The 27,801-nt window shown below is 36.6% G+C and overlaps 1 protein-coding gene across 1 annotated transcript; it reads left to right on the plus strand.

Moving 5' to 3' along the window:
• Positions 1 to 62: 62 nt before the first annotated feature.
• LOC124372683 (transmembrane protein 181-like) lies at positions 63 to 27,801 on the plus strand. The gene is given in 8 exon segments (XM_046831092.1): positions 63 to 71; positions 818 to 917; positions 1,241 to 1,293; positions 1,295 to 1,369; positions 12,681 to 12,830; positions 21,314 to 21,416; positions 25,397 to 25,621; positions 26,930 to 27,801. Coding segments are annotated over 8 exon segments (846 nt in total). The 3' UTR covers positions 27,061 to 27,801.

Consider the following 27,801-nt stretch of genomic DNA (forward strand, 5'->3'; position numbering starts at 1 on the left):
TCCTTATTTTAAAATTAACTTTGTCTATGAGCTTTTGTACATATTGTATTTATATACAGTAAATGCCAAAAGTACAGGACTATCTTAATCATTTTATAAATATTTAATTAAAAATGATTTTATTCTTGAATCATTTTATTTGATTTTGATACAGATATTTCTGATGAAGAAAACAGATTTATAAAGTTGGAATTTTTATGTTCTTGGAACATACCATGTATAATAATTATTGTAATTTAAACTCAGAGCAACAAAAAAACGACCCGAAATGTGGAAGGGACAAATCATGGATTTTGCACCAAGACAATGAGCCAGCTCATTCCGTGTTATCTGTCAAGCGGTTCCTGACCAAGTACAGTATCCCAGTGTTAGAACATCCACCTTACTCGCCAGACCTAGCACCATGCTGCGACTTTTATCTTTTCCCTAAGGTGAAATCTGCATTGAAAGGTACGAGATTTGAATCCGTAGAAGCTGTTCAAGAAAAAGCGGGCAAGACTCCTGAAAGAGTTGACAGAAGATGACTTTCAGCATTGTTTTCCAACAATGGAAAATTCGCATGGAGCATTGCAGGGATAGAGGGGTGTATATTGTAGGTGATAATAAGTAATTATGTTTAAAATGAAAATACATTTTTTTTACAATAACAGTCCCATTATTTAATAGCCATACCTCGTATAAAAGATCCAGTATTTAATAGAGTATTTAACTGTTAACATAGAAAGTAACTATCTATAGAAAAAAAAAACTATATGGCTATCACAGGTGAAAAATAATAATGTTTTTAAACTGTAAAAAATAATGTATTTTGTTCTAGTGCTGGTTTTCATTGACTTTACGAACATTCTTCATCCATGACTGGTCCATAGAACAGAGATGGATGTCAGTTCTTCTTCCTTTGCTCATCCTGTACAACAGTAAGTTTCAGATGAGAATTAAAGAAGCAGAAATAGAACAACTGCCTCCTTAATGCAAAGTTAAGTTTTTAAACAAAAATTTGTTTGAAAAGGACATTTCTCTCTGTTGATGGCAGCAGTAACTCTCACAATCAATGTTTTTCCTCTTGGTAAACTTAAACAACTTTAAGTTATACTGTTACAACCTTTTCTAACATTGTGTGATTTCTGAGTGTGTTCATGAGATAGCATGATAATTATAAATATCAAAAAGAGATTTCCTTCTCTGTCAGATCCTGTATAAGTGTTACTGTCTAAGATTAAGAAAACTTATCTGTTGACAGACCCGATCTTCTCCCTGACATTCCTCATGGACTCATGGGTGCCAGGAATGCTGGGATGCTGTATTCCAGGCATCATTCCTATGTGCTCTTCTGCTGTTCTGGCTCTGTATATACCATGGACTCAGGCAGGTAACGGTAGCAAAATCTACAGGTACAATAGCAAATCTACTGTCAATGTAAAGCATTTCAGTATTAATAAAATACTCATTCTCATTCTTTTCTCATTCAGTATTAATATAAAATACTGGTTTTATTTGCAATGGTAAGTAAGGAACTAACCAAAGGCCCATTAAGATGAGAGAGGATATTGAATATTCTTTATGCATATTAAGTTTATAAGCCTAGAATGTGAATATAAACCGTTTTGAATGTGTTTCATTTCATAAAGTAGTTTATGGGCAGTTAGTTTGTAGGGCAGTAGAAAATGTCAACACACAGTGAATCTATTGTGTCTTCATATTTGGTGGAATTTTCTGAAGAATGGTGACAATAAACATATATTAGACAGTTAAATATTCTACAAACTAAGTAAGAAAGTATACTTCTAGTAAGTAATTTTGTTTAGCTATACTTACATTTTCCATCTAAACTCACTTAAATGAAGCAAGTCTCCCAAACAATGAAAAACCCACATGGTTTTGTGACAGTTTTTTGTCTGCCTGAGTGAAGAAGAATAGACACATTCAACTGATTGCAATAGTATCAAAACATCAATATAACTTTCAAAACTTAATGGAGCACACTTTTTAAATGAATAACTTTTAAAGAAAAAATTAAACTGTCATAGTAAAATAAAATATGACTGGAACAAAAAGGAAATACTACGTTAGTCAGTTGGAGATCAGATAGTGACGTATTGGAAACACCTGTGCAGACCAGTCTAGATCACATCCAACAATCTGACAATCAGGATGGCCTTGACTGACCTTGTCTTGTTACCTAACTGATAAGACTGTCTGACTCATTACTCACACACTGGTCTCATAAATCACTGCCTGGAGGGCTTGACTTGTGGGTTGCTTATTTTGCTGACACAACCATATTGGGAAAGTACTTAGTAAATTATTAAATAAACACTGTGCAAAATCAATTAATATTAATTAATTACTTCTACTACCAATCATTAACCACTCTTTAAAAATTATAATCAAGCTACACAACATTAGTCAACAAACTCCTTTCAACTTGCAGATGCAATGGTAGCGCCAACTAAGCACTGAACACTGCCTATATCTGACAATGACAGGAGAAGCTGTACATCATTGGCACTGCCTGTACTACTGCAACTAACTGGGCACTTGATTAATAACAAAATTCGCAATTTTACCTCGTAATACCTCGCAAATACTTCGCAATTTTAAATATTGACAGTAACAAAAGCTACTCAAAAACAACATGACCACAAAAGAAATGTTTCGCGTCGGTGAAATTATTTTTGCCAAAGTAAAAGGCTATGCACACTGGCCTGCAATTATCAATAGTATAGAAGACAGTATGAACAACAAGACAGTACGATACAATGTAACCTTTTTTGGCACAAATGAGGCTGGAACAATTAAACAGATAGATATTTTCAAATACATAGAAAATATTGAAAAATATGGGAAGCCTAAGACAAAAAAACTGCAGAAATGTTGAATTTAACAATGCTCTTATTGAGGCAGAAAGATGTTTAAATCTGAAACTCCTCTCTTCGCTGCAACACCAAAATTGAGGAACTGCGAGAAAAAATCCTTAACCTTGCTGCAGAAGACGATCTGGATCACGACACCTCACTCACATTAGCGGCTGAGGTGGGCAATGCGCTGCTCACTGAAAACACTTTACTCAAGCAACAACTACATGACCTAAAAACACATAAATCTGAATCTCAGGTGGAACTAGAAGACAAACTAAAACTGTCAGAAGAAATCACTGGAGAATTTAAAGGAAAAATCAGCATGTTGGAAAGGGAAGTGGAATTTATAAGAACCAAGCTAAAAAGTGAATGTAAACTTTAAAGAAGACATTATTCAACAATCCGAAAACGAAAAATGCGGCCTCACAACACAAATAAACAATGTACTCTCAACCAACTCAGACCTTCGGAACAAAATAAAAAAACTTGAAGCTGAAATGAATGACAAATCTTTGTTAATCAATTCCCTTAATGAGACAAACTATCAACTGGAAAGAAACAAGCACACTATAGAAGTGGAACTAGAAGAAAATAAGTCCCTTCTCAAAGAAGTCACTTCAAATTATAAAGAAACCTTAACCAAGATATTTGAGCAAGAATCAACTGCAAGAAGACACCTCAAACATCTTGAAAATATACTTGAGGTAGCAAACCTCCAACCCCCTTCAAAATTCCCTCATGAAAACCAACCACCAAATGATTACTCAAAAAAACAAGCACCTTTATAGCACCTCACTTCAAGTTGAAAGGAATAAAATACTACAGCTTACAATGTCCTACACTTGAAAAAGAGTTAGCTCAAGAAAACCTACTCAGTAAAAGCAATGCGCCTCTAAACAAACAATGTTGCGCGGCTCCTGAAGTTGAACATGTTAAGGATGGAAATGGTCAAACTCTAACTACAAATATTGTTTTTACAACAACAGAGGGAACCAACCAGTCACCAGTGAACAGCCTCTCCGAGCAAAAAAAACCTTCCCCTATGTGGGTATCCATGTGCCATTAAAGCCCAGGAAAAACTTCCACCAGCCTCTGCAAAGATACGGGGCCCTAAAGAAACTCTTGAGGACTTCTACACCAAGAATATTCCTATGTATCAAAACACTAGCTAAAAGCGATCAAATGGTGCTAACAAAAACAGTCCTACCCCTGCAGACAACGTCTCCTCCCCTTGAAGTGGCAAATGCAGCACAAGACAAGTCTTTTTTAGCCTCACCTCTCCTGAAATGGACCAAAACACAAAAGAAAGTACAAATCAAAACAGTACAAAAACTCAAGCCTCCGCCGTCAACCCAACTCACTGTGTTCCACCAAAACATCAGAAAGCTAGCCAATAAGAGGGACAGACTAAACTACCTTTTGCATGAAATTTCCCCTGATATACTTGTACTTACAGAACATGGCCTAACAAGTGAAAACCTTATAAACACAACTCTGCCCGGATACAATCTCACAGCTGATTTACTGCAGAAAAAACCATGATTATGGGGGTGTTGCTATATTTTTGAAGGAAGGCTTCACTGTAGATAGTGATCCTCAATTTTTCCATGACAAAAGTGAAGAGCTCATCTGTGAAATAGCAGTAGGAACCTTTAAGATTAACAAGTGCCAAATACACATAGTTGGAATATATCGACCACCTCAGGAAATCTAAAAGAAGGCCTACAAATTATCTCTAATATTCTGGAAGATATCAAGCTTCATAAAAATAGAATCCTTCTTATTGGAGATATAAATATTGACAATCTTGCCAAAAACAACGCTAATGATAGACTAGAAGAAACTCTAGCTCTTCATGACATTAAACGATTGTCTATACCTTCCTCCAGAGTCACTCAACACACTGCTAGTTCTATTGACTGTGTATGTACAAATTTTCCTTCCGACAACATTAAAGTAGACACTCTCAATACTGGACTATCCGACCACAAGGGACAACTGTGTGCTTTACAACTAACAACTAATAATAAGCAGACTCCAAGCCAGTTTAAAAGGTGTATAAATCCCCAGACCATGGCATCGCTCAAATTAAGACTGTCAGAGTGTAACTGGAGTGATGTATACAGTGCACAGTCACCCGAAGATGCATACAACGCATTGATGGGAGTAGTAGCAATGGAGATGAATGCCACATGTCCCATAAAGAAAACCAGGAATAAACTCAAAAAAAACCTTGCTGACTATAGTGATGAGAGAGCAAATGAGCTTAAAGAAAAACTACCTCAAATCATTACGTACATACGAGATGACCGGGCAGCAAGAAGACAAAGATATAATGACACACAATAAGAAGCGCTATGACCTTAGACTAAGAGAGGTAAGACAAGAAGCTACTAACAAACATATTCGTCAGGCAAACAACAAATCCAAAGCTATATGGGAGGTCATAAACAGCGAGAAAACATCCAAGAGGGGTCAGAAAGCAAAACAGCAATTTCAGCTGACTACAGCAGAAGGAGAGATTAACGACCCACTGGAAGTTGCTGAAAAATTCAACAAACTATTTCTGCAGCATCGCTGAAGAAACTCTGAGGGCAGCTGGTTACACGACACCACAGACCTTACCAACGCCAAGCCTGGAGCCAGTACAACAGACTCTGACACTTACCCCCACTACTCCTCTAGAAGTCAAAGAAATAATCGGGAGCTTAAAGAACAGGGGCTCATGTGGGCTGGATGACATATCATCAACACTGACCAAGTACTGTGGTGATATCTTTGCCCCTCTATTAGCAGAAGTGATAAACAAATCTTTTGCATTTGGTATTTTTTCCCGCTGCAATGAAAATTGCTAAGGTATACCCAAAACTAAAAAAAGGATCCTCAACCGAAATGAGTAATTACCGTCCCATTTCTAACCTCCCAACTTTTTCAAAAATTGTTGAGAAAATCGTTTTAAGGAGACTCCTGGACCATTTAAATAAATTCAACCTTCTCCCTGAAAATCAGCATGGCTTTCTGAAGGGGAGATCAACCACCACCGCCCTAATTGCTCTTTCTGGATATATCATAGACCAAATTGATAACAAACAAGTACACCACAGCTATACTTCTTGACTACAGTAAGGCCTTTGATTGCCTGGGACATCAAATTATTCTGAACAAACTCAAGAACCTAGGAATAGAGGGTATCACGCTTTGCTGGTTTAAGAGCTATCTTGAAGGACGATCCCAACTGGTTGAGGTAAAGCACACATCAAGACACGTAACCCAGACTGTCAGGTCAAAGTGTCTCCCTACTACAAGGGGAGTCCCACAAGGCTCAGTGTTAGGTCCGGTACTGTTCATCCTTTTAACATACGACTTCCCCAACTACATCAATGACTACAGTACTGCAGTCATGTACGCCGACGATACTACCTTACTTTGCAAAGGTAACACAGCTGAAGAACTTAGTGTAAATGCGTACATATCCTTAAATATGACATATGACTACTGTGCATCAAATGACCTAGCAGCAAACCCACAAAAGACAAAGCAGATAAATTTTGGGAGGAGGAGAGGGCAAATCCCAGTTCTACCTGATGTCTCCCTCGAAGAAGAAAGCAAACTATTGGGCCTCACACTAGATGCAAACCTGACCTGGGGACCACACATAAATGAGCTGTGCAAAAAACTGAACTCTGCTGTCTATGTGATGAGAAGACTAAAACAGATAAGCTCCACAGATGTAGCTAAGGTAGCATACCATTCACTTCTGGAGACTCACCTTAGGTATGGGATTGCAATATGGGGGGCCACCTCTGTTGCAAATCTAAACAGAGTGCTCATTATTCAGAAAACAGCAATAAGATCGCTAGCTGAACTAGATTGGCAAGCAAGCTGCAGAGAAGCTTTCAAGCAGCTAAAAATTAAAACCGTCATTGCTATCTACATCCAAGAAGTGATACTTCTGGTTGATAAAAATGGTCTTCCCAAAGAAACTAAAACCCATAGCCATAACACCAGAAGCACATCAAGAATCCCTATTCCACGACACAGAACAATGCTTTTTGAAAAGAAACCAACCTACATCGGGACAAAACTGTACAATCTTCTGCCGGATGACATCAGAGCACTAACGGGAGCTGCCCTGGGACACAGACTGGACACCTGGCTAACGGATCAACCCTTGTACTCTATTCAAGAATTCTACACTCTTGTCGGAGCATAGCCTGACACCATTGTATTGCATTGTATTATAACATTCTATGTAATTGACGCCATTACTTTTCTTGACGAAAATGTAAATAAAGATTTATTGATTGATTGATTGATTGATAAATAAAAATGAATTGCTAAATGTGAAGGTAAGCGCAAATCTTGAGAATGGCCAAGGACCAATTCGGCTAATCTTTTTTCAAATATTTTGTGAAGTCCAAGTAAAGTTCTTATAAACAGAAAAATTTGAAATGTTTCCTAACCTTTATGTTATCTGAGATATAATCATTTGAACCAAGAGTGCTCTTGCATGTGCAAAATCAGAAATAAGAGTCAGTTGTAATTTTACTTAACCTATGAAGCTCTTAACAGTTCACTGATATAATATGTAACTATAATGTGGCAATGACTATTTTCAAATTACATAGAGCCACACCATAAGTGATTTCCAAACAGCTATGGACTTCAACTGTAGGATTCATTCTCACTGGCCTAAAATAGTATAATTAGTACTGAAATCGTCGAAGTTATTCACTCAAATATCAAGCAATGTTACCAAGAAATTCAAGTTAATTTAATGGTATTTTACTTTACAACATTAGGGCCCCAAAAACACTGCTCTTTAGACAAGTACAATTAATCTAAATGGATCGGGAGATTGGAATATCTTTCAGTAATCTTCACATCTCAGGGGCGTTTGGTATGCCATTTAAAAAATATATGCCCATGGAGTCCTGTTATTCAGTAGGAAATTGTGTGCAAATCCGCTGGTAACTGCTAGTATGAAAATATAACTACTACATGGTCAGTTAAGAAAAACTAAAACAATATACAAGCATATAGTTGTATTCATTACAAGGTAAATAACTATTTACAAAAATAAGCTATTATATTAAAATTATTTATGGTTTGCATTACAAATTACTGAATTAATAATAATAAATTATGCCTCTGTTATATAATTTACTCCATGTAAACATAACTAGATCATATGTTAATTTAAAGAAGATATTAAGTAATTGTTATACATTCTGATTGAGTTTATACATTGAATATTTAAGGTTATCTAGTTGAATTTTGTTGATTAAAGCCTTAGTTTGTAAAAAGGTTTTCTTAGTTTCATTACAATTTAATCAACATTTTTGCTATACTAACTTCAATACTCTGTAATGGAAAAACTACTGAAACCTGAGAAATTTGCATGCAGCCCTGAAACAACAAATGCTTCTAAACAATGGAAACATTGGTTTCAAACGTTCAATACATTCATAGAAAATGCTGAAGTTAAAGAAGATAAGAAACTTGGAGTACTAGTGAACTTTCTAACCTATGAAAACTATGAATTTATCAGTGAGTGTAAAGATTACAACAATGCTATACAAACTTTAGAAACATTATTCATACCTAAGAAAAATGTACTTTTTGCTAGACACTTGCTTGCTAATCATAAACAACAAGAAGGAGAATCAATAAATCACTATTTGCAAACGCTTAAATCTCTTAGTAAGGAGTGTGATTTCGTAAATGTCGATGCTAAAACCTATAGTGATGAGTCTATCAGAGATGCCTTTATTAGTGGTTTAAATTCTTCTCGAATCAGACAACGTATTCTGGAACATAACGTTTTAACCTTGGAAAAAGTTGAAGAAATAGCTCGTTCCTTAGAGTCAGCTCAGAAACATGCGGACGCTTATTCCATGACTTCAGGTGTACCTCAATCATATTGTCACTACGTTGATACGAGTAGTAATTTAAAGATTCCTTCAGACAAACTAAAAACTCAGGAAGACAATTCTACTGCTGCTGTATCAGCACACAGACTCCGACAGAAATGTTATTTTTGTGGAAGAGCAAGACATATTTCAAGAGATGACTGCCCTGCAAAAGATGCTATTTGTAAAGGTTGCTCGAAAACTGGTCATTTTCTCAGAGTTTGTTTATCTAAGAATCTTAAAAATGGTAAGATAAATTCAGCCTCTTTAACAACATGTCCCATAATAACTTCAGCAGTAACACCCAAAGTATTATCTAAAGCAATTGTATCCGGAAATGTAAACGGAATTTCTGCTAAGTTTTTAGTTGATACTGGAAGTTCTGATAGTTTTATTGATAGTAGTTTTGTAAAGGCTAACAACCTTAAAACATTTCCAGAAGTCAAACAGGTGTCGATGGCATCTACGTCACTCGTTTTCACCAATTAAAGGGTATGTTAGGGTAGATCTGTATGTACAAGACAATGCTTACAAACAAATCAAAATGCTTGTAATTGAAAGGTTATGTACTGATGTACTGATAGGACATGATATCATGAAACTACATACAAATGTTACTGTAGACTTTGGGGGACCAAGATCATCTTTCTCTGTTTGTAACGTTGCCTGTGCTAATGTGGAACCACCATCATTATTTCAGCAACATGACTAAAGATTGTCGACCTGTTGTGACTAAGACAAGGCGGTTTTTTGGGGAAGATGAAAAATTTATACAATGTGAAATACAGTCTCTTCTGAAAGATGGTGTTATCGAGGAAAGTGTTTCTCCATGGCGAGCTCAAGTGCTCATTACCAAAAATGAAAACCACAAGAAACGACTTGTAATAGATTATTCTCAGACAGTAAATAAATTTACATTATTGGATGCTTATCCTTTGCCCGATATCGAATCACTTGTGTTAAAAATTGCTAAATTTGATACTTTCAGTTCATTGGATTTGTCTAGTGCTTATCATCAGATACCAATTCCAGAGCATGAAAAACAACTTACCGCTTTTGAAGCTAATGGGCAGTTGTATCAGTTCAAACGCATTCCTTTTGGAGTAACCAACGGCGTGTCCGCTTTCCAAAGGACTATAAATAAGATTATTTCAGAAGAAGGACTCGAAGGTACTTTCGCATATATTGATGATGTTACAATAGGAGGAATGGGTAAACAAGATCATGATAAAAATTTAGAAAAGTTTATGGCTGTGGCTAAAGAAATACAATCTAACATTGAACCTGAAGAAATGTAAATTTGCTCAAGATACTATATCTATCCTTGGTTATCAAATCAAAAATAGAAACTATACGTCCCGACCCAGAGAGATTACAACCACTTTTGGACATGCCTCTGCCTCATGATGCTGCTTCTCTTAAACGAACACTTGGATTGTTATCATACTACTCCAAATGGATACCAAGGTTTTCTGACAAAATTAGAAGTTTGGTAAGCTGTAAGAATTTTCCTATTGAACCAACCTCCATTGCCGCTAGTGATTTTCAAAACATTAAGAAGGATATAGAAAGATCATTTCTTGTGACTGTTGAACCGGAAAATCAATTGATAGTCGAAACTGATGCTTCAGGAGTTGCAATAGCTGCTACACTAAGCCAAAATGGACGTCCTGTTGCCTTCTTTTCTAGGACTTTGTCTGGAAGTGAAAAACAACACTCAACAGTAGAAAGAGAAGCACAGGCCATCGTAGAATCTATTAAGAAATGGAGACATTTTTTGTTAGGGAGACAATTTATTCTCTTAACTGATCAAAAAGCTTTGTCATTTATTTTTGACCAAAAACATTCTAGCAGAATTAAAAACGACAAAATCATGCGCTGGCGACTAGAGCTTTCTCCTTTCTCGTACGACATTCAATATCGACCTGGTAAAGAAAACGTTTCTGCAGACGCACTCTCTCGGATCTGTAATGCATCTACGACTGACAACAAACTTTTTGAAATGCACCAGTCTCTTTGTCATCCAGGAATAACGCGTTTCTATCACTGGGTACGCAGCAAGAATTTGCCATATTCTTTGAATGAGATCAAATCAATGACTTTATCTTGTCCTATTTGTTCAGAGGTCAAACCTAGATTCCACAAACAAACCAACACATTGATAAAGGCCACTTCACCTTTTGAAAGACTCAATATTGATTTTAAAGGACCACTACCATCGTCAAGTAGAAATCGATATATGTTAAATATTATTGACGAGTACTCTCGCTTCCCCTTCTCTTACCCCTGCAAAGAGATGACTTCGAGTACTGTGATAGAATGTTTGGAAAACTTGTTCTCTGTTTATGGGATACCAAATTACATCCATTCTGATAGAGGCAAATCATTTTTGTCTGATGAAATAAGGGCATATCTTCATCAAAAGGGGATTGCTACAAGTTTAACCAGTCCATACAATCCTGCAGGAAATGGACAAATTGAGAGGTATAATGGAATTATATGGAAGACCGTTACACTGTCACTAAAATCCAAAGGACTGGACCAACGATACTGGGAGTCTGTACTTCCAGAGTCTCTACATTCGATACGCTCTTTACTATGCACAGCAACAAACTGCACTCCACACGAGAGAATGTTCATACATCCACGCCGATCAACTAAAGGTACTTCACTACCAGCATGGTTTACTGCAACCTGGTCCAGTACTAACTAGGCGAAATGTAAGAAGCAGCAAATACGAACCACTAGTTGATGAAGTTGAATTAGTAGAAGCAAATCCACAATACGCTCTAATTCGTTACCCCAATGGAAGAGAATCTACTGTTTCACTAAAACACTTAGCTCCCCGAGGTGATAAAAGTCTAATGGTGACAGACTTATCCAATTGGTCGGAAGTACAGGAGGTGGAGGATGAACATGAAGATGCATCACAAGGAAATAAGAAAGATTTTTCAAAAGACACTGAAGTTGAATCTGAACAGTTCAATCAAGAAAATAAAATAGTTTCTCCTCGAAGAGGATCAAGAATAAGAAGGATCCCTGAACGTTTCAATGACTACCTCTTAAATTCAGTGGGGGAGAATGTTATATAATTTACTCCATGTAAACATAACTAGATCATATGTTAATTTAAAGAAGATATTAAGTAATTGTTATACATTCTGATTGAGTTTATACATTGAATATTTAAGGTTATCTAGTTGAATTTTGTTGATTAAAGCCTTAGTTTGTAAAAAGGTTTTCTTAGTTTCATTACAGCCTCTAATAGTTTTTTGTTGCAACAACACACATATGTACTTTTTATTACATTGTAGACCCAGCCATCATGTTTAACAAAAATTTGGAGACCCAATAATATATAAATTTAAAACTATAAACATTTAATTGAATTGATATTTATATTTTTCATTGAGTTTTTTCTGAGGTTAAAGCAGATATTCATTTGCATCCCTCTACAGTCAATATTCTTATTAGTGCTGCAGCTTTTTCATGTATCTACAGTAGAACCCCTCATATCCGGCCACCACGGGACCGAGCCTCTGGCCGGATAACGATTCGGCCGGATAAACCAACCTACAGTACACAACACTTGACGAAACAAAACAATTGTACTGTACTGTACTAACCGCACTGGAAATAATCAACAAACTGTTTAGAGGTTAAACCTACTAGCTTAACTGAGGACAACACAGGAAAATGTAAACAAATAGATACACAAAAAATAACGCACGAGTCGTGGGAGACTAGTGCGTGCATTTGCGCGACTGCAAGCCGTGGTAAATAAATTTCGATATTGGCTTCCGGGAAGTGGCCGGATAAACCAAGGTGCGGTAAAACCGAGGCCGGATATGAGGGGTTCTACTGTATAGTTATTTCTTTCAAAAGTAGTGAAGCTACTGTTTGTTGGCAGAATGAGCGTCGCCTACTCACATTCTACCTACCCAAGCTGCTGATCGTAGGTCCGGTGTGGCTGTGTGCTGTTACCATGGCGACCTGGCAGAAGTATAATGAGCACCTTGATCCTACTTACAGCTACCAGCTGGATACTTCTTACTTCTATGTAAGTCTTAAATGATTGTTCCCAAATGAACAGTTTTGTTTAATTTACACATATTTTTTGTTGGTGCTCCTTTCACTCCCACACTACATAAATCTTTTGATTAGACAGTGGCATCTCTTTCACCTCTATATCTCAGCAATCTTTTGAGTAGGTAGTCAATAACATACTTTTTATATTCACTAGATTCTTCGACTAGCCAGTGTCACATATTTCACTCCTACATCTTTCTCTAGACAGACAGTGCAATATCTCTCACTCACATATCACATTAATCCTTTGACTAGGTAATAATATCTCTTTCATTACTTTTTTATCACTGGATTGCAGACACAGATACAAAAATGATATTAGTGAACAAGAATAAACTAATTTTTGCATTGTTTCTATTTGTTAATTAAATTGATTTTATGATATGTTGTTAGAGGAAATACAAGCGCTGTTCAGAAAGTAGCAGACGTTTTGACATGGCACAGCAATGGATGGGACATCTTGGTGTCAAATTGTTCGTAAGCTCAGTATGCAATCAGCCGTGGTAGATTGTGCATCGTGCCTATTGTACTTTGTATACAGTGGAGTGTTGAAATGAGCACTGCAATCCCCACCAGTTGTGAAGTGCGGTCTGTGTTTAGGTTTTTGTTGATTAATTTAATTCAAAATTTTAACTTTTAGCTATACATATACACACATTTTTAACCCTTTGTGATCAGGAGGCTCCAAATGTGGCCAAAACTTATTTCTTGCTCAGTTCGGATTTAGTCTAAGGTGGTTGTCTGCTTGGCTTGCCGTGCTATGCATAATGGCCGCCTGTGTTCAGCATCATTTCCAGCACTTGCGTAACTATTTATGTCACTTTTACTCGGATTTATATGGCAGTATTTGACCTTCAGCTCTTTAAATGACTAAGATTTAAATGAAATTCTCTCATAATCTACAAAAAGTTTATTATCTTCAAGCTTGAAATTTATCAATTGGTTATTTATTATTTCCTTTTAAAAAAACCAATTAGTATGCAATTTATGTTATAAGTTAATCTGTTTTATTTTTTTTTTATTTTTTATTTTTTTTTTATATAAGGGGCAAAAAACGCTGAGGTTATCATTGCCCTCAAGAAAGAATTGACACCTACTCGTATCTGGTAGTGTCAATTAGGTACATACAGATTACATTGTATATAACAAAAATAGGAATTACGACAAGTAGGTGAGTAAATAATTTATACTTAAAACTAGATAACAATAAATATAACAAGGGAAAGACTGTAGAGAGGTCTTAACCTATATAAGGACTAAAAGATAAATAGAACATAAATAAGGACAAGGTACATAACAGTGTTAAATAAACTGTAAAAACTTAACACAATTTACTGCCACCAAGTTAGCTGTAAAGGGGCTAATTTGGCAGCTGTCAAGATAATGATACATAAAATAAATAATAAAATTTATAAATATTAACAACAATAGATAATCTGAATAAATAAGTTTAACATTAAATTATATTTTATTAATCAGCAACGTTGCATTCAGAAAACACAGCAATCTTTGAGTTGCCGTCTCGTCATCACAAAGAATATCGTTCAACGAAGTCGGCAGATTCGAGTTGCGCCTATGTACCGAATAGCGAGGGCAGTCAACAAGCACATGTTTGACAGTAATGACAGTGTCACATGTGACGCAGACCGGAGGATCATCTCTACTCATGAGGAAGCCATGTGTGAGAAGCGTGTGGCCTAGCCGCAGGCGACACAACACAACCTCCTCACGACGACTCGGGCGGTTCGCTGTCTCCCAGAGTCCAACGCAGTCTTTAATACGTCGCAACTTGTTGTTGACGACTGCCCGCCAATCGCTATTCCATTTGGCTTTCAGTTTGCCCTTTACTACCGGGGTAATGTCGGAAGAAATCATCCGTGCGGTGTAAGGCTGGAGTTGTAATGCTTCCTTAGCTCCTCTATCTGCCAGCTCGTTTCCGGATACTCCAATGTGTCCAGGTACCCAGACAAGGAAGACAGCAACACCTTCGGACTGAAGGGAAGACAAAGAGTGCCATATTTTCGCGGATGATGATGTGTTTTGAAAACATGTCGCTGATGGCTTGTATACCACTAAGGGAGTCGCTGCAGATAACCAATTTTTTAGTCATAGGAAACGTTATTTTTAGGGCCTTTTGGATGGCTGTTAATTCGGCCGTGAAAATGGAAGAGTCGTTGGGGAGACGAAATCCGTATTGTCTTACCCCAGTGACGAAAGCACATCCAGTTCTACAACGTTCCTTTGACCCGTCAGTATAGACAACATCGCAAGGTGCGAGGCTGCCTAGTATTTGACGGAATTCTTGTTGGTAGACTGTTTCTGGAGTGGACACTTTTTTAAACCTAGAGAGATTTAAAATAATTTTTGGCATTGAGACGCTCCAGGGTGGGATATCACATTGATGAACGACTTTAAACTGGTAATCGTTTAGGCCTATTTCATAAGCGTAGGATTTGGCCCTAACGCCTAAGGGTGAAGGAAGATTTGGTCTCGCTAGGAAAGAATTATAGAGTGGATTTCGCAGGACCGGTTCAAACGCAGGGTTTTTTTCCCTGAAAGAGCGTGAACATAGTTTAGGGACAGTTGTTGTCGTCTATGCGAAAGAGGGGGTTCTCCCGTTTCTGCGAGAAGACTGTTAATAGTAGAAGATCGAAAAGCTCCAGTGGCCAGTCTTAAAGCGGAATTATGGACTGGGTCAAGCATTTTGAGAGCACTGGGTCTTGCGGACCCATATGCTTGACATCCATAATCTAGACAGAAGCGGATGGTGGCTTTGTAGAACCTGAGCATGCATGTCCTGTCAGCCCCCCATTTTGTTCCGCTTAAAGCTCTCAGTATGTTCAAGCGCTTCACGCATCGATCTTTTAGGTCTTTCAGGTGAGGCACCCAAGTTAGCCGGGTATCAAATGTGAGACCCAGGAATCTGATATGTCACAAGTAGTGATTATCTGACCCAGCAAAGAGACCGTTGGCTGCTCAATGGTACGCATTCTGGAGAAAAACGATGGCTTTTGTTTTAGGTGGCGAAAAAGAAAAACCCGTAACTCCGCACCACTGCTCAAGCCTGTTGATGGTAAGCTGTAAAGCTCTCTCCCCCACCGCTAGCTTCTTTGTAGAAATGTAAATAGAGAAATCATCTACAAACAAAGAACAGCGCACAGGAGGAGTAACGCAAGAAGATATGTTATTGATTGCAATGGCAAACAGAGTACAGCTTAGAACGCTACCTTGTGGAATACCATTTTCCAGCGTGAATGAATCGGAAATGGTTGTCCCAAGTTTGACCTGTATGGTTTTTTCCGACAAGAAGCCCTGTATGAAAGAAACCATGTGGCCCCCTACACCCCAAGATATTAAAGCATTTAATATCCCCCTTCTCCAAGCTTTGTCATAAGCCTTGGAAATGTCGAAGAATACCGCGATCAACTGTTTTCTTTCAATAAAGGAATTCAGGATTGCCGATTCCAAGGCAAGTAGATGGTCACTTGTAGACCGGCCTTGTCGGAATCCGCACTGGGAAGGTGAAAGAAGATTATTTTTCTCCAGAAACCAAACAAGACGTCTGTTGACCATCCTTTCGAATACTTTGCAGAGACTGCTAGTAAGCGAAATTGGTCTATAGCTTCCTGGAGAAGTTCTATCTTGGCCCGGTTTTTGGAGAGCGATAATGTGTGAACGACGCCAAGAATTAGGGAATGTGTTTTCTAAATATATTCTATTATATAATTTTAGAAGATCTTGTTTTCCATCCTCCGTCAGGTTCCGCAACATGGCATAATGTATGTTATCGGGACCTGGAGCAGAATTTGATGTCGCCTTTAGTGATGAATCAAGTTCATCAATGGTAAAGGGAAGGTTTTAAAGGAGAGTTGTTGTTAATATTTAAATTTAGAGGATGTCTTTCTGTATTTGTTTTGAAATTTTGAAACTCCCTATTGTAAGATGACGTTTTTGAAATTTCCGCAAAATGTGAGCCGAGTAAATTGGAAACTGTCAAGGGATCAGTTACCACATCGGTACCATTTTTCAGAGCAATAAGAGAAGGTGGGGAGGTCTTACAGCAAACAGATCGAAGCTTCCTCCAAACATCAGATGCAGGAGTAGTTCGTTTTATTTGATCTGTGTAGTCCAGCCAGGACTGCCGCCGTCTCTGTCTAAAAACCTGTCTTGCTTTTGCCCGTGCTCTTCTGTACCTACTTAAATTTTCTTCATTCGGTGATCTGTTGAACTGTCTTAAACATTTTCGACGTTCCTTTAGAGCCACCGAACATTCTTCAGACCACCAAGAAACCTGGCGTTTGTTTGGTGAACCTGAGGATTTTGGAATGCTTCGCTCTGCGGATGTTATAATATTGGATGTAAATAATTCAGTAGCTGTATTTATGTCGTTTAATTCGATATTAGTAGTTTGAGAAACTATGTTCTTTTTGTACTCGTTCCAGTCAGCCCTCTTAATTTTCCACCTGGGACACCTGCCTGTCAAAGATGGGAAGGATTGAAAAGCCACGGCAATGGGTGCATGGTCACTCCCTGACAGGTCGGGAAGTACGGACCAATGCACTCGAGTTGCCACGACCGGACTGCAGATTGACAGGTCGATTGCCGACCATATGCCAGTCCTAGGGCACATGTAAGTGGCCGACTCGTCATTGAGAACGACCGCTGCCACTTCATCCCACAATCCCGCAACCATGTTACCCCTCCGATCAGAATGGCTGGAACCCCAAGAGCGATGGTGTGCGTTGAAATCACCAACTATCAAGAAAGGAGAAGGGAGTTGGCTGTACAGATCACGTAGATCATCAAGAGATAAATCAAAAGGGGAAGGTGGAATATATATGGAGCAGATGGTTAATTTAAAAGGAACGTCGATTGAAACTGCTACTGCCTGGAGGTTTGTGACGATGTTCAAGGCTCTAGCATTAACAGAAGAATCTGCTAGAATAGCCACACCTCCACAGGCAATTTGTTGGTGATGATCTAGGCGAAAGATGTCATAACCATTTTGTTTGAAATGAGTATGAGGAGACAGTTTTGTCTCTTGTAGGCAAATAAATTTAGGTTTTCTTGTATTTATAAGTAATTTTAAGTCTTCAAAGTGGCTTCTCAAACCATTAATATTCCATTGTAACAGCATTTTATATTATATTATATATTTTATTTTGTACTAGTTCATCGTAATTTTTTTTCTTTGTTTAGATACAGGACGGAAGTTACCATGAACAGTTTGGAACTCTGTCTGCATCTCCAAAGGGTCCTCAACCATATCGTCATCAAGTGATAATTGGGAGGATCTGGACGAGGGTGGATTAGTCTTTTTCAATAGGAATTTGGATCTATTATCTGATTTTGTTTGAATGTTCTTTTTTAATTTGTCGGCGAGTTTTTTTCTCTCTTCCAAAGATAAGGCAGGTTTTGTATTTTGTTGCACCTTATCTCTGGAAGTAGGAGTAACTGTTGGACGAGCCTGAGTCTGTGTGTTGGACTTAGTATGGGGCGTGTGGACTGCTTGGGAAGGATTACTGATGGATGCTAACGGATGTTGTCCGGTACCGGTTGCAAGCTGCTTAACCAAAGCAGCAACCTGCTCTGTTAAATTAAGTACCATGACCTCCAAGGCGGTACATGACGGGCACTGTGCGGATTGGACTGGGCTGAAGCAGCTTCGGAGTACGAGACTCCCTTTTTAGGGGTTGGAGCAATTCTTCTCCTGTACTCTTTGCGGGCTTCGTTAAAGGAGAGTTTGTTAATAGTGGCAATCTTCAATACTTCCTTTTCCTCTATGTAAACTCTACACTCCTTCGAGGTGGCCGCGTGTTTGCCCTTGCAGTTCACGCATCTGACATCGTTCTTGCAACCTTCTTCTTGGTGGCCTTCATCGCCGCAACGGGAACAAGTCTCAGGTCCCGAGCACGTCTTAGTAGAGTGCCCGAATCTCTGACAACGGAAACACTGCTGCGGATTTTTGAAGTATGGCCGTACAGTAAGGGATAAGTACCCAGCCTTAATAGTTTTTGGGTGTTGGGGAAATGCAAATGTCAGAATTAGGCCAGGAGTAGGAACCTTTCTCCCATTCTCCGTCCGAAGCATCCTGACCACATCGGTTACCATTTTGGATTGCAGCTCGTCCTTGATTTCTTCCTCACTACACTCCATCAGGTCACGGCAGAAGACGATCCCCTTGGATGTGTTCAGTGAGGAGTGCGGTTGAACGACGACTTCCACCTGATCAAAAAAACTCGTCATCTGAAGGAATTTCTTGGCTTGGATGTAGTTCGCAGCCTCCACCAAGATAGTACCATTCCTTAATTTGCTCACAGATTTAGGCTGACCGCCTGAGGAAACAAAAGCCTTGTTGATAAGGAAAGGACTAACCTTCGTTAGAGTTTTGCCCTCATCCTTATGACTTACGATTAGATATAGTGGAGTTGGAATGCTCGTATTTTCAGCTTTTACTTTTTCTTCCACTTTCCTTTGTTTTATATATGATTCATTTTCAGAATCCGACAAACTGTCGCTTTTTCTCTGGATCGTTGTCTCTTCCTCCGAATTCTTGCCCTAAGAGTGGGGTGGTTTGAGTTTCCATAGATAAGGTCACCAGCGCATCGTGTTTAGTAGTGCGGGCCGATTCACCGGGAGCGGGCATGCCCTCGGGTGTCCCACAAACCGTAGCTTGGGGGACATCCCTACCTCAGTTCCCCGAGGCCCGGTTTCCATCGATTACCAAGTCGGGAATACGCGCACAACTTGGACTCGCACGTGGCAACAGGGGCTCTGACACCCCTGCCTACTGAACACTTCATGACCAAGGACCGAAGTGGCTGGCTTCTGAACCAGTACATGACTTACGCCTCGGCAGAGACAAACTCACATCAGCTCTCACCGACACCAGATAGGGCATCTAGTGCCGGCTTAAGCACTCCCAGCGAGCCATGTACTGGAACGGTCAGAGGACGGGTACTTAAAAGACCCTGGAGGGGGATTTGGTAGGAATTAGGGAATGGTTAGGTGGGAAGAGGCAGTTTAACGTCATACCCAGGACGGTTAATCTGTTTTAAAAGTATCTTAATTTGAAGGATACATATGCAAGCCATCTCAATTAGGTCTCTAGTAACAACCTTTGATATAACAAGGTTTCCATATTTTGAACTTTGCCTCCACCAAATGCACTAGTATTTTAATAAATTTAAAGGATACACTGTAGCAGCTACAGTGACACTGACAGTTGGATAAAAAATAACTCTGAACAATGTTTGTATATGCTGCAAATAGAGAAATATTAATTTGGTTATGTATTTGACCAAGAGATTGCAACATTTTCCAGCCATAACTTGACAATGATGGTGTTTCATAACTGTGAAATATAGTGGGCCACATTTAGTGGCCTGTCAAGCAGAATGGCAAAACAGAGAGGACCACTAGGCGCCCGCCAAGCTGAGGGACAGAATGTGATCATAAATCAACGACCTGACCAACATGCAGAGAACATCTCATGGCCACCGTTGTGGCCAGGATATGAGAGGACAACTATATGAATTTGATGCCAATCCCAGAGTTCATGTTCTCCATATTTATGAAGTTGGTCTATCAGAATATAGGTCTGAACTTTATGACACTTATTGAAACATTAAAGATGTTTCTTTACCAAATTTTCAAAATCTGAATTGCCACACTGTTGTTTCTGAAACTAACCTCAAATCACGAAACATTCTAGTTAGCTCTAGCAGTAAACTGAGTTAGTTATGAAAATGAAATTTGAAAATAAGGTGTAGTGAGTTTAATAAAACCCAATCATGCCACTTTCAGTCTTATTAGATTTTTTTATCACTGTACACCAGTCTGTTTCTTGCTGTTCAACACAGAGATTTAAACTTATTTACATAAGAAAGAAATCTATAGAATAAATAACAATGTGGAGACAAATAAGAACAGAAAAACTGGTATACAACACACTGGAAGAATATTTTTATAACTGGTATGAAGAAGAAAGGTGTACAACTAAACCTCTTCTTCCAAAAAATGAATGAAAATACAATTCTAAATGAAGTTCATTAGTTGGAGATTATGAATAAAAATTGTATCTTTATTAGGATTCAACATATTTTAATTATGGCTTTTTTATTCATTAACAAATATCGTTTTTGGTGCTTGATTCTTCAGATTATTATTATATTTTTATTCGACTAACATCCAAATTTTCCCAGTGATTCAGGCCGTGTGTATATATTCTTGAAATATTTCAGCCTTGCTGTGGAGCGCCATCTTCGCACAACAGATGTTCAATTGAAAACTGTTTAAATAACAGTTAAACCACATAAGCCTATGAACTAAAAGATGTGTTTTATTCAACCAGCAAGGTTAACCCATATTATGGTTAATCTAACTATTGATAATAGGAGTTGACGGTTTTATTAATAATTTCTTATTAAAAAGGACAACATGCATTTGTTACAGAGTTTCAAACTAACATTCTTCCTGTTCCTGGGGCTCTATATCACATACTTGTTGTGCCTTATCCTACGAGCCTACAGTGAACTTCGATCCATGCCGTTCTTTGGTAAGTACAATAAGACAGAATTAAAACTTTCTGTAAATTGCTTCATGCCATCACTATACATGTTGTTTATATAATATTAATGAGGACTGATGAATACAAAGTACTCATAATACTGGAGCACAAACCCAGAACTCTCACTTGCTTGGTGTTGGTGTTACCATTACACCACAAAACCATTATTTTAATCAATAAATTATTTTGTATCACTGTCACTCCTACCACATACAGGATTATTATTTTGTTTTGTTTCTGTTTTCTGTCACTCCAAATGGTGGTCTCTTATGTATTTGTGTGGAATAAAGATATCCAATGCGAAATAAGTACCTTGGAAGGGATCATTTTGATCAGCCACATAGCCTTTAGCCAGCTATACTTTATATGCATCCTAATACTAATAATATTAGAAATTGTGTCTTTATTCGTTTGTTTTGTTTTCACGCTTAAAATACTCAACTGATTGTACTGAAAATTTACATAGACATTCTTACGTTTCCTGGGATGATTATAGGCCTATTCTTATTTTGAAAATCCCTCCGGGCTACGCTCCACTGGTCTTTAAAGTAGTGAGAAATCTCATCTTGGTCTCTAAAGTTGTGTAATATTATTTGAATGAACCTGTCAAATGTAATCAACTATTTTGTGCAAACATTGTATTAAGACAGCACAGCAGTATGTTTATTTTATTTAACTACTATTTTAATTATAGTATTTGTTGTCATGATAAAAATTTAACAGACACGAACTCCTGTCCTCAATCCTAAGATGTATGTAAATTTCCTTCATCGTGAGAACAAGGCACTTTGAACTATGGCACTAGAAATGTCTAAGAACAAAAGAAGATTGCAAGAGACATAAGTAGATTCTTTTTGACAGAAGTAGTTTTCTTAGATCAAGATATGTATATATTTCCTAGGTAAGGACAATAAATTGAACTAAAACTTCACAACATAAATACATTAGACCATTAAACGGCTTGAAATAGACACTTTTTGGTTTTTGGCCAAAGTAGGCTTACATGTTTACATATTTTCTATTTATCAGGACAACATGGGAAATTATAATATAGTACTGGAAACATATTAGACCAGAAGTCAACGCTTTTAGACAGGAGTAGGTTTCTTAGATTTACACACACCCATATATATATATATATATATATATATATATATATATATATATATATATATATATATAAACATCTTGTTGATTGAGTAAATAAGTCAAACTCAACTGTTGCACTGTAAATACATTAGACTAGTAGTGAATTGAAACACCCGGAACTAGACAATTTTGACTGAAGTAGTCTTCTCAGTCTTAAGTAGGTAAATATATTTCCTTTATTGGTACAACAAGGCAAACTCCTCTAGGGTGCTGTAAATGTATTAGACCGGAAGTAGATCACAATAGCTGGAAATAAAGCTTTTTTTTTTAACAAAAGTAGTTTTTTGTGATCTATGTATATATTATGTCAATGAGGGTAACAAGGCAAACTCAGTTGTGGTATCGGAAACACAATTAATTTGAACTAGAAATACTCCTATACATGCCAAACTTGATATACGAGTTAGTTCCTCAAACTGATATATCAACTATGAACACTGAAATAATATGAACCTCATCACTTACCTATTTACATTTGAAATATATCATAGAGGTCCATCGTATTACATCACAAGTGGTTGGACAAAGTATGTAAGGACTCTGATTTTAAAAAACCGCATGCGGAGCTGCGAGTAACAGCTAATACTAATAATAAATGCAAAAGCGCCTTTGTTTGTTTGTTTTGCTTTCACGCATAAAGTATTCTACTGATTGTACTGAAATTTTACATGGACATTCTTAGGGTCCTTGGGATGAATATAGACCTATTCTTATTTCAAAAAATCCTTCTGGGCTATGCCCCACTGGTCTCTAAAGTTACAAAATATTAATTGAAAGAGCCTGTTAAATATTATTAACTCTTCTGTGTAAACATTGTATTATGACAGCACAAACATGTTTTATTAGTTTAACCACTATTTTCAATTTGTTTACATTTATAGCGTGAAGACATAATAAAAGTAACAAAGTTCTTATTTTAACATCATGGCGACAAGGCAAACCAATTAATTTAGATTTTACTTTGAACTTAGTAACTTAGATTTTTCTGTATGAAGTAAATTGTGAGTGTGTTCCTGTCAGATATTGAATTTAGATTCCTTAGACATTGTGGGACAGCATATTTACAGTAGATGAAGAAAAAAAAAACAAAGTGACAGGGCATTAGCATGATTCAACAAACCACTCGCTCCATGACTACAATTCCAGGAAGCAAACGAGCGCAGTGAGTCTGTATTGTAGCAAGTGAAATTACAATATACGAGACACTATGTAATTTTTATGACATAAAATCGTCAAGGGGACATTACATACATTTCTCACTGATGAGGTATACGATACTGATTAGGTATATAAATACTGATATAGTTCATAGACTGGACCGAGTAAATAGTATGTTATAGCAAACATGGATTGGAAACCTGACAAAAGAATTACTCCCAATTTTGTTAAACTCTGGTCCTCTTAATCATGAACATTGAAAAATGGATAATTCAATTAAAAAAATATCATAGGATCTTATCGTATTATGTCATAAGTGCTTTCACTACAAAACCTACGAACTTCGACTTTCTCTAAATTGGTATGAAATAGATTGTGTTACTGAAATCTTGGGAGCTATCCAATCGAATACACGGAATGTTGCATAGATATTGCGGGCGAAGCCGGTAGTATGTATTAGTTATAAAGATTGATAGCAGTTAAATTCATTACAGTTTACAATTTTACCCTTTAACAGCTTTTGCTGAGTTAGTTCATTGCTGACTTATAACTAAAGAAGAGCCACTGATGCGTCATCCGCTGTGCAACAATGTCCCATTTTATTTTGATCTGTGACAAGTGGTGGTTCGACTAGCAAAGAACGACGTCATAAATAACAGTATACAGTTCACTGTTTTGCTGCTAAATAGTGTTAGCATGCTGATTTGGATTATATTGAGATGTGTAGTTTGGTTGAAGTAAAATATGTGCTGGGAATTACGTTACCAGTACAGTGATTGTGATGTAGATTTGAGCACGACTCCTTTCTTAAAGATTTTTCACACCGAAAAAAATACTATAACTGGCATTTACAAATGCGTGTTTGTAAATATGAGTAAATAATGTATACAATGTGTGGTAAAGTGTTGTATTTCAATTTTCATTATTTTAAAAGACGGATGTCATTTTCAACAAAACACTGTAAAAATGGTGTTTTTTTTTTATTGTTAATTTAAAAAAGTATTATTTTGTCATTTAAATTGACCAATAAATTAAAATAAATAATACAGAAATGAACACATTTTCAATGTTCACAATTTTTATAAGCCGTTAAGGGGTTATCAATGTTTTTGTTTGTATTTTAAATAAATTTATGATAAAAGTATACAAATAATAAACACCAGAAGTGAAATTGTTAAGATATGCATAATTTAGAAGAAAGCTCCTGAAGCACACATAAAATGTAATCATGCTTTAATATTCATTTTTCAGGTAATATTTTTTGCTGATTTTGACAACACCTGATTTACCAGCTGAAGTATTAAATTATATTTAATATGCTATCTAACTTGGATGAGTTTACGAGGAAACCCTTATTGACAAGCAAAACTGATTACAAGTCAACAGTCCAACTATACAAATATGCCATTCCTAATTAATTAAACTAAATTTTTCTTCGAAAATATTCCAAACTCATTTTAAAAGATAACATTTAGGGAACATTATATAGACCCCAGTGGTTTTCTCACAAAATAACATTTTTTTTATGTTACATTTTGAAAATGATAAAAGGCAGTTACTTATAATAAAGAGGAACTACTATACAAAAAATAATTTAAGGGTAAGACTTTTTGTAGGAATTACAATAATTAAATTGAACAAAAACGTGAAATCTTTTACAGATATGCGGCTCAAGTTTGTAACCCTGTTGATGCTAATCGTGCTGTCTATCAGCATGTCCATCACAGTATCCAGGTTCGGTCTGGGTGTGCTGGAAGACAATTTTGTGGCCGACCTTTCAACAAACTATGCGAGCTCTGCGCAGTTCATGGCCTGCTACGGTCTCCTCAACTTTTACCTGTATACAATGGCTTACGTCTACTCCCCCAGCAAAAAGACCATCTTCGGTGAGTTTTCAGCATACTTTTGCACTGGAGGATTTCTTGTACATAACCTCTTCAGTTGTGTCCACATTGAGTGAAGTAGGTGGATTACAGCACCGAACTGCTAGCACTTATTATTTTATTGCTGCCAATAAATTGTTGTAAAGTTGAGTACGATTTAAATGTCTTTAAAAATATAAATTAAAGTTGAAATGTAATTTTTATTAAGTATAATACCAGGCAGATATTGAACTATTGAAACTTATTAAATTCTCTACAATATAGGACAATTTTTAACCAGATTTAAACATAGAGATAACTGTTATTATTGCTCCTCCATATGAGTTTACATGATCAATTCTCCAGAATAGGAGGGAAGGAAACAGTAGAATTAATTTAGAACCCATGGTAAATATTTTTAAATCTCTCCAAGGAGTGTAATCCTGTGTTATAAATGTGAAAGTTGTGAAGAATAATGTTTTGAGTGTTTGATACTCAATTACACAAAAATAGTAGACAGATTTTGATGAAATGTGGCATGGATATTGCCTAGATATTAGAATAACACAATCTTAGGCATATTTATATTCTGAAATACTTCTCATTATAAAATACTTTATAATGTAAGAGTTTTATTCGCTTGAATAAAATACCATCTGCGTGTGCTACAAATAGTTATGATGGTATAATTATTAATTAACAATTACAGTAGATGGCAGAAGTGTGGAATTCAAATGATTTAGTTTATTTTACATACTCTAAATTAGTTATTTTTGACATTGAGAGATATATTTACAGTAGCCACAGGAACAAAAACAGAAGGACCAGTTACTAATATTACTGGTAATATACAAAACCAATAAATTTTATAATTTTTGTTTCATATTGAATAAATATATTAGAGATTTATATTCAACACCAAATATGAAAGTTTTGTACACCTCTTATTTTTAGTGAAGTATCTAGCTTCCCATGACTGTGAATTATAGATAATTTACTCTTTTGAAAGTCCATGCCTACTAGTACCTAACATATTATAAATCTATTGTTGACTCTGTTAAAGAGGAATCCCACTAAACAGATTTTATTTATGTAGTGAAAACAAATTATAAGATACTACAGTGTAAGTCTGCTATCCTGGAAAGCATTAAAATCTCTCTATGTGCACAAATTATTCTTATAATGCTTAAAAGAATCTTTAGTTAAAATAACATTTTAAAAAGTACACGAATCTATTTTGTATTTTTACTGATGGTTTTACAATCAGATAAATACAATTGATAAGACCTTGGATTAGTTCATTTATAATTGTACAACTGGTTTATTTTACAGAAACTGGGATTACCAAAGACAATCCAGCATTCTCGATGATCAATGACTCGGATGAAGATGTAATCTATGGATCTGACGAAGAGAGCAGACAGCCACTGAACAGGAATCGCAATGATGATGACAGTGACTAAAGGGATGGGTGGGGGACAATGAACTCTCCTGACCGAGGAGTCTTGGGTTACACGGATTGACAGCTGTGAAAGACTCAAAGAATTCTTATTAAAACAGTAGCAGGTAAATGAATGAGGTAGTGTTTTTTTTATTTATGGCCATAATTTTATTTTTTCAAAGTGTAATTTTCAGTTTTTGATACAAATTATTTAGTATTGTCTTCCAAGAAATACTTTTCAGTAGTCATGCATACACAGAGTCTCTACATTTTTGTTATAAATAAAAAAATAACATCACATATTTTATAATGTTATTTATTTTAAATTTTTATAATGTCGGTATTATATATTTGTTCAGTAGTACAGTCAATGATTCAGAGAGTATGCCAACTATTAGGGTTGTGACTGTACGTGGAAGAGAGCTGAGTCAGTGAGGGTCTTTGATACCAAACAGGGGCCTCGATCCTTTAAACAGAGTTTAATGTTTTATTTAAACAATTTTATCTCCATGTTCCATACTTAGAAGAGATACATATTTGGCCAGAGAATATGTTAAGCACTAACTTATTGTTTTACCTGCAACTATATACTAGTGTAATGTTTAAGTAGTTATTTGTATTAAAAGTGTAGTGAAATTTTTACAACTATATACTACTACATGCCAAAGTATGTGATGTGTAAATTTTTAAATATGTTTACATGTAAACTGTTAACTCATTGTACAAATCTGAAAGCATAATTTATAAATAAATTTAATGTGTT

This window comes from Homalodisca vitripennis, unplaced genomic scaffold, assembly GCF_021130785.1.
Source record: "Homalodisca vitripennis isolate AUS2020 unplaced genomic scaffold, UT_GWSS_2.1 ScUCBcl_3809;HRSCAF=9569, whole genome shotgun sequence".
Classification (NCBI taxonomy): domain Eukaryota; kingdom Metazoa; phylum Arthropoda; class Insecta; order Hemiptera; family Cicadellidae; genus Homalodisca; species Homalodisca vitripennis.